Source organism: Monopterus albus, unplaced genomic scaffold (genome assembly GCF_001952655.1).
Source record: "Monopterus albus unplaced genomic scaffold, M_albus_1.0 scaffold98.1, whole genome shotgun sequence".
Lineage (NCBI taxonomy): Eukaryota > Metazoa > Chordata > Actinopteri > Synbranchiformes > Synbranchidae > Monopterus > Monopterus albus.
Genome location: NW_018127978.1, coordinates 1435282 through 1443688, shown reverse-complemented (window position 1 = coordinate 1443688; position 8407 = coordinate 1435282). Strand labels below are relative to the sequence as shown.

The window sequence follows — 8407 nt, the reverse complement described above, 5'->3', positions numbered from 1 at the left end:
GGAGAACTGCTGCTGCTACTGAGGAGGGGGGAAGGCAGACTTTCTCTTTCTGTTCCTTTGCTCATCTGTGTTTCTGTTCCTCTGAGTTTCATTTCTTGGCTCAAAACTATTTCTTCTTTCTGCCAAAAGAACCTCATACTTTCAGAGTTCATCCAGGTTCATGGCAGTGAGGCAGGGAAACAGAAAGCCTCAGCGTTCGCACACACACAGCCCTCGCACAGAAACCACACATTCCATGTAAACTGTGTGCGAGAGTTAAACTTGCCCCCCCCCCTCGTGTTGTGCCTCCCCTGCTGGTTGCTACGTCCTCCCGGGCACCATAACGCCCACATGGAGCGAAAGAGGAGCGTGGGTCGTCTTCATCCTCCTCCTCCTCCTCAGGTGTCCTACCATGGCAGCCTCCTCCAAGTCTTCCCAGACAGCCAAGAACGTGGTGCTCGCCCTTCTGGCGCTGTGGTCCGTTATCTCCCTCATTATCATTGTGGTATGGGCGACGTCTCCAGACCTGAAGAGCTCGGCCCAGTGCCGCAAGGAGCTGCAAGACAAGACGGAGAAGCTGGAGGGGGCCAAGGTGGTGTGGAACAAGGACAAGGTGGCTCTGGAGGAGCTGGTGCTGAAGGCGAGGCAGGAGCGGGACCATCACAGGGCAGAGTGTCTGCTGCTCGAGAAACGCTTCAATGCCACTAACATCTTGCTGGAGGAGTGCCAGCAGGAAAGGGTGAGTGACAGAGTTTATCTTTCTAGAATGATATGTGTAGCTCTGTGACAGCAGCTGTAGCAGGTCTCATCCTCAGCCTTCTTAAAACAAGAACAAACACTTCAGTGAGCAAGAACACTCTCCTTTGCTGGGAACCTCCTACAAACTCATAGTCTTATAGCCACACAGAGCAATGAAAACCCCTAGAAAATGATTCCTGCTTCTCCTGAAATATGTTATTATGTAAGAGTCTGAATACACTGGCAGACTTTTGTCACATTTTAAAGAAAAAGTTCTCAGTTCAGTCTTGTCTCAGGGGGAAAAGCTCCCGACAGAACCGGACTCGCTTTGTTCTGCACATTTTTCCTCCCAGAAACCAACAGGTCAGTCGGAGAACTGGTTAAATCAGTGTTCTCACGTGAACACAATTTGTTCTGGTATCATGATTTAGCAAATGTTAATGTGTTCCACTGGAAGGGGACACACAGGACAGAACTGTCGACACACGGTTTTCTTCAGCAACACAGTTTAATAAAACACGTACAATGTGATTGGATCATTGTGATACAGCTCAGCTGGACCACTGAGGTCAGGGGTGAGTGTGTTTGTCAGGCCGCCCAGGTGAACCCTCTCACCCAGTGCATGCTGCGATACACTCCAGACAGGAGTGGGTTATCAGCAGTGTGTCCACAAAAGTACTCAGGTCCTTTACTGAAGTAAAACTACTAACATCACAGTGCAGAAATACTGCTCACTCCACAGCCCGTCTTCATCTTCATCAGTAATTATAAATGTGCTGCTTCAAGTATATTTGGATGCTAATACTTTTTACGTCTACTGAAGTACCATTTGGAATGCAGGACTTCTACTTGTAACAGTGTATTTGTACACTGTGGTATTACAACTTTTACTGCAGTAGAGGATCTGAGTACTTCTGCCACCACTACTGTGAATGGATGAGCACCGTGTTGGTCTGGTTTCCAGTTTTCACTCTCCGCGCACGGTCAGAATGCAGTTTGCAGTGACTTCTGGGTACTGTAGTACAGAGAAACAAACAGAGCTCACTAGCAGGGAAACAGTATCTAACCTTGAAAAACTGTACATGTACTGTATGTATGTCTGTAACAAGTGAGAGCTGCACATCTGCAGAAGAGTCTTTGCTAATACTGAGGCATTCACAGAATGAGTAGAGAGAACAAGTCAGAGTCAGGAGGGGAAAAGTCAGACAGGAAAAAATAAGGAATCAGAAAGGGAGGGAGGGAGGAGTGGAGCAGAGGTGAAGGAGAGGAGGAGGAGGGAGAGTGAAGGCAAACACTCACTTTTTCCAGCCAACAGCTCTGAGAATAAGACGTTGGGAACGCTGGAAGCAACTAAACTGCTTCACAGTTTAAACACTCGGCCCGCTGAGAGGGAAAAACCATCTAAACCCTTCACACAGGAGGGGAAGGAAAAACCTCCCAAAATGGAAACACTCGAGCAGAGAGCAGGGAGGAAGGGAGTCGCAGCTCATTTTCACACACAAACAGCCAGAGATATGAAAAAACCCAGGCATCATGAACAGAGATCGGTTCAGGGCGGATCTGCGCTCTGCAGCTGTTCAATAGTCTGTTTTTAAAAGACAAGGGTTTCTGCCTGTTTGCAGATTTTCAGTGTGAGGATGAAAACCAGCGAGCCGCTCTATGTGCAGATGCTATTTATCCATGTCAACGAGATACATGTCTTTCTGAGGACAGACGGGATCTGTTAGCAGTGTGGCGAGAAGGGTGGGGCTGCCTGCTTTCAGTTAGGAGGTTACATGCAGTATCAGTTTGGTATGTGGGCTGGTAATTTCTCCTGGTGATGCTGCTTTGAAAAACAACTCACTTCATCTCGTCCCGTTTCTAATATTTGTATCCAGGTTTCTACTCACACAGAGACAAACACTTTATTCAAATTATTCATGCTTTCATTTACTCACGGCCCTCTCATGTGTAGCACTCGGGGTAAAAGAGGTACTCACATCCCTCTATTAAAAGTACACAAGTATCAGCATCCAGATCTACTTGAAGTACCAACAGTACCAGTACTCATCCTGCAGAACGGCCCGTGTCCCAGTAATGTCTCTGATACTGGATCATAGTGACTGATGCGTTACTGTGTCCATCACATTAATGCTGTAAAGGTGGAGCTGATGGTAACTACCTTATATACTTATACTGTGAAGTACTTTCCATCCTGCTGGGTAGCTGGTGGATTTCCCACTGGGATCAACAGAGTCTGATGGTTCTACTGGGTTTGGTTTGATTCATCTGATTCTGGAAAGGAAGTGAGGTTATCAGGTACATGTAGTGCAGTAAAAAGTACACGGTTTGTCTCTGACATGGAGTCACAGTATGAAGTAGCAGGACATGGAAATACTCAGGAGAAGTACAAATACCTCATAACTGTATTTGAGTACAGTAGTTGAGGAAATGCTGAGTTACTTTCCAGCAGCTCTGTTAAATGGCAGCACGGCTCCCATCAGTTTCAGCCTAAAGCAGGTTGTTGCTGAAAGTCGAGCTACAGAAAAAACAAGTCAAAAACATCCTCTGCAGGTTCTGTCTGTGTTGTTACAGAATATTCATCCATAGCAACACCGGAAAGTTTTTCTGAGGTTTCTTCGTGACTGCTTCCTGTGTTCACAATGAGCTGTAGTCTGCACAGCCCGTACACAGGCATGAGCTGCAGCATTCCTACAAAATAAAAACCTTTTCTTTGACAGTTGGGTGTGCACTTGCTGCTGTGACACTTGGCTTCAGTCACGTTAAGCCTTGTAATGCTCCTGGGTATATATTTTACCTTTCCTTTGTCCTTTTAGCTCTAAAATGAAGCCTATCCTTCCTGTAACAGCAGAGACGATGTGTCAGAGTTACATTCCAGCTTTTTGTGCTCACAGCCGTGAAATTATGAACTGTATGTGATATTGGCAGGTATGTGTGACGTTTTCAGGGAATGGATTTGGCTTTTGGTTTGGGTTTGTTTTATGTTATTGGTCTTGTAGTTGATTTGACACCCTCCAAATCAATTTCCATTCAGTTTTATTTGTATAGCGCCAAACTAAAAGTCGTCTCAGGACACTTTACAAACTAAGGTCTTGACCTTACTGTCTAGGGTTAGGGTTAGGTTTTCTCTCTTACGGAGAAAAATCCAACAAACCCCCCTGAGCAGCACGTGGTGAAATCGGGGAGGAAAAACTCCCTTTAACAGAAGAAACCTTTGACAGACCCTGGCTCTTGGTGGGCGGCTTTCTGCCTTGACCGGTTGGGATGAGTGGACAGAGGAGAGAGAGAGAAAAGAAACCAGAACATTCACCAGAAACAATAGCTTGCTTCTGCTCTTGTTTTATACCAAATGTCAGCAGTGGAGAGCTGTGTGTAATTAATTTTTGTGCCTATTAATCTGAGGCAGTAGAGCAAGAGTCTATATACTTTTGGCCACAGTCTGTTGTTAGTCTATTTCAGTCTATTCTAGGAGTCCTGGAAGAGTTTGCTGAGGTTTTTGAGAAGGATTAAGGGTTTGTTGAGAGCATTACACTGTAGCTGGAGTGTGCTCCAGAGTTCTTGAGAAGGTTTGAGCTTCAGTTTGATTGGTGCTGCAATAGTTTTTGAGTATATTCCAGGTTCATTAGCATATCCTAGAAGGTTCCAGGGGTCCTTGAGCAGGTTAAGGTCTCTTTGATGGTGTTCTGTTGATCTTGGTGTATGTTACAGACAACCTTGGTCAGGTCCTGATGGTCACTGAGAACATTCTAGGACTCTGTGAGGAGGGTGAAGAGTCTAAAAGTCCTTGAAGGTGTTCCAAATGACTCTGAAGAAGTTACACTGGTTCTTGAGGAGGTCAAAGGTCTCTTTGAAGAGATGTCAAGGATCCTTGAATAGTTTCCAGTAGTTCTTCAGGGGGGTTTATGTGTTTTCTCTCCCACAATGCAACACAAGATACACAACATATATTTGTGTACTTGTCCTCTTCCAAATCTACAAACACCACAGGATCCCGTCTGTATCCTTCTCTATGTTTATGTACTTTACACCTTTCACGACCAGCTCAGTCACGACCTGTGTGGAGTTGCACTTTTGTCTATTTGTTGATCGGCAATCAGACAATATTAGAGTGAGGCGTGCAGATGTTTGCATGAGAAATGTAAGCCACTGAACCATTGAGTCAGAAAGAGTCAGAGCTGTGGTATGCAAACACTGAGACAGAGGAGAGATGAGCTGTTTCCTGTGCATCACGTCCTGCTGAGCAGCTTCAGTTGTTCAGGCTCAAATCTGTGCTGAGAAAAGGAGGACTTCACAGTATGACAAAACTGTTTTCATATCTAGTGAGATTCACTTTCCGTTCACTTCATGATTCATTTACATCAGATAAACACCAATGTTGCAAAAACACTTCAGTCTTCAACAAGTGAGCAGCAACCATTTATTTTCCTTACCAAATGTAAAACTACAAAACATGACACATCTATGTTTACTAGGGACATGTACAGAACAGCTGAGCAGGAATAATAAAACCCTGTGCCGCTAACAAGGTCTCATCATTCTCCTTAATGTAAAACATAGTAAACATTGGCCCATAGAGCTGCAGAGAGCAGCAGATGCTCCAGTCCACACGTCCACTTTAATAATCAGTTTGAACACAGAGACTGATTTACCTGCTGTTTGTGTTGACATCAGCCTGCTAGCTAGCGTTAGCTCCCGACAGGAACAGACCGAGTAAAGTAGACCCCACACCCTGTTCACCTGACTTCACGGCCTCACGTCTCAGAGCCAGAGGTGACATCTCCTCAGCTCAGATTAGTGCGCAGAGTCTGTTTTCAGTCTGTCCCGCTCATCTCTAGATACACGATACTGGAGATATCTCACTTGTCTTTTTTGCAACCCGGACGTCGTTCTGGTCCGTCATCTTGAAGGACGCACCAGAGCTCTTACCTCACATATTCCGAGGTCGGGACTAAGACACAGGTTGCTGAGGTCCATAAGGATTTCTTAAGAGTTCTTGTGGATGTGGGTCTTTGAGAAGGTTCATGTTCCAAGGGTCCTTGGGGAGAGTTGATATTTGAGAAGATTTCTGTTCCAGGGCCCCTTGAGGAGGTTGTATAGGTTGAAAGAAAGTTACAGGGGTCCTTAAGGATGTTCCAGGGGTCTTTAAGAAGATTCATGAGCTCCTGTGTCCTTGGTTGTTTTCTATTGATCATAAAGATGGTCCGGGGGTCTCCAATAAGTTTCAGGTTTCAACAATTCTTCATAAAGTCTTAGATGTCTTTGAGGAAGTTTCCAAGGGCCTTGAGAAATGTTCAGGGTCTTTGATTGGGTTCTAGGTGTGCTTGAGGATTTCAAGGGGTTCTGATAAAATATCTGGGAGATCTTAAAGAAGTGAATCTGTGTCAGAATGTGTAAACATGTCACAGTATCAAAACAATAATATAAATGCTCCCTGCCAGCTCAGTACCCTGTGGTTATTATTATCACTACTAACAGTATGAGTACTCTGTGTACATAGTGTGTGGTATTAAACGCTCTCTGGGTGAATTATCTGGACTACTCCTTTACGTGCAGGACTCTGTTGCTCTAACTTTAACAGCTACGTGCGATGAAAGGAATGCCTCTATAAGCCAGGTCCTGGTTTCAATCACCACCTCAGCTCTGAGAGCCCACGGCCCAGCACGGCCTGGACTGGCATAGCTGAGGGTCACTTAGGGCAGGTTATTAATCCACATTCAGAAACATGATAATCAGAACTGGCTCTCAGTGCAACACAGTGGCCACACAGGTGAACTGGCAGCTCTCCGAAGCAGACCTGGACACACATGGGACATCTTGGCCTTCACAGAGCAGTGTTTACTGCAGCACTGACACAGTCTGAGCTCTTCACTGACAGCAACTTTATTAAAAATACATTTTTTAAAACATCAAACTAAATAAAAATCAGGTGCCAGCAGAGAACGTTTGCCTTCTGGAAAAATTATTCAGTTGCACATTTTACTCTGGAAGTGTTGTGACAACTGGGTTTCTCTTGTTAATCTGCTATAATCCGATACAAATGACAGAGCATTGAAGGGTTAACATGACTCAGAAAAAACTGGCACCATAAACTGGACTTTACCTATTTTTGCCACTCCCATCCTGTTTCCTGAAGCTACAACGTGAACTACGGATGCCTGGTTGGTAAAGTGAAAGAGTGCTAGATGTAATTTCACAGTTCAGGGAAGGTCTGTGAACAAACAACAAAGATGCTTGCAGCTTTCTTTGCCATGTACACAGAGAAGGATGTGGGTGATAGTCCAAACGTGGCTCACACTTACATAACATGTAACTGTATGTCTGCTCCATTAACCTGAGAGTCTCTCAGTCACATGCATTTCCTCTCTTCTTGGGATTTCGTTTTGTGCTGCAGGGTGTCCTGCACATGAACATCAGTGTCCTACGGGAGGACATCGAGCAGCTCCGTCAGATGGAGGCAAACCTCACGGCTCAGCTCCGCCTGCAGGAAGGTAGGAAACTTTGCATCACTGCCATGAAAGGAGAGGCTCTCAGCGAGTCCAGCAGTATTCTTAGCTGCATTTTCCACCCTTTACCATGACGACCAGTGAGTCTGAGTAAATAAACAAACACGATTGGTCAGTTAAAAAAAAGCACAGTAGGAGAGAGTCGCCTTTAATTATCAGAGAAGAACCAGAAACCACATAAAAAATGTTTGACTCAGTTATAAGTCATAAGTTTACTAAAGTTTACCTGGATCATAAGTGCGTAAAATAAAAATCACCCTAACACTTTCTGGTGTGAAATCAGATGTGAGGAGGCTAAGACTTAAAATGGAAAGAAGGAAACGAGGAAGGAAAGAAGGCAACATAAAAGGAAAAGGGGAAAGAAATGCTGGAAAGGAGGAAGGTAGAAAATAAAAGCTAATCTGAAGACAAGAAAGAGAATAATGTGGATTCCAGTAAATTGTCTGAAAAATACACGACCACGTTTGGACATACCTTCCCACTCAATTCACTGGGAAGGTGTAGCTCGTGTAGTTGGATCATTTATGAATGAGAACCTGCAGCAAAGGTCAAACCAAACAATAATAAAAAGAAAAACATAGGAAACAAATAAAATGAGATAAAGAAAAGGATAGAAATGAAGGAAAGAAAGGCAAAGACAGTAGAAAGGAAAAGTCAATAAATGAGAAGATACAAAAAGAAAAATGAAGAAACAAGAAAGAACAACCAATGAAAAAGGAAACAGACTGATAGAAAAAAGGAAAGAATTGATGAAAGAGAAAGAGCAAAGAACAAGATAAAAGTAATAAAGTATAAAAGAAAAAAAAAGAAAACTCCAAAAGATGGCAGGAAGTTTTATCTAGCAGCACAGTGGTTAGCGCTGTCGCCTCACAGCAGGAAGGTTCCGGGTTTGAGCCCCGGCCGACCCGAGGCCTTTCTGTGTGGAGTATGCATGTTCTCCCTGTGGCTGCGTAGGTTCTCCGGCTTCCTTCCACAGGTTGACTGGTGTAAGTGTGCCTGGTTCTTTGTCTACACGTCAGCCCTGGGACAGACTAGCGACCTGTCCAGGGTGGACCCCGCCTCTCGCCTAGTGTCAGCTGGTAGGAACATGTAGTGTAAGCCGCAGCAGCTCTGTCCAAACAGCGGCACTCGCTCAGAACTTTGGTATGTGGGCTTCCCTGTGCTGATGTCAGGATCAGAGCACTATG

The 8407-nt window shown here is 44.7% G+C and overlaps 2 protein-coding genes across 2 annotated transcripts in view; one reads left to right on the top strand and one right to left on the bottom strand.

The window, feature by feature from the left end:
• The window catches only part of LOC109965215 (immunoglobulin kappa variable 4-1), an 11397-nt gene extending 5756 nt beyond the window's left edge, over positions 1-5641 (bottom strand). Inside the window, exon 1 of the mRNA XM_074527657.1 lies at positions 5367-5641. Coding sequence (XP_074383758.1) covers positions 5367-5385 — 19 coding nt within the window. The 5' untranslated portion in view covers positions 5386-5641. The remainder of the gene's footprint in view (positions 1-5366) is intronic.
• LOC109965213 (uncharacterized) overlaps positions 360-8407 on the top strand; it is an 18344-nt gene continuing 10296 nt past the window's right edge. The window contains exons 1-2 of the mRNA XM_020609063.1: positions 360-718; positions 7109-7205. Of these exons, the coding sequence (XP_020464719.1) occupies positions 392-718; positions 7109-7205 (424 nt within the window). The 5' untranslated portion in view covers positions 360-391. The remainder of the gene's footprint in view (positions 719-7108; positions 7206-8407) is intronic.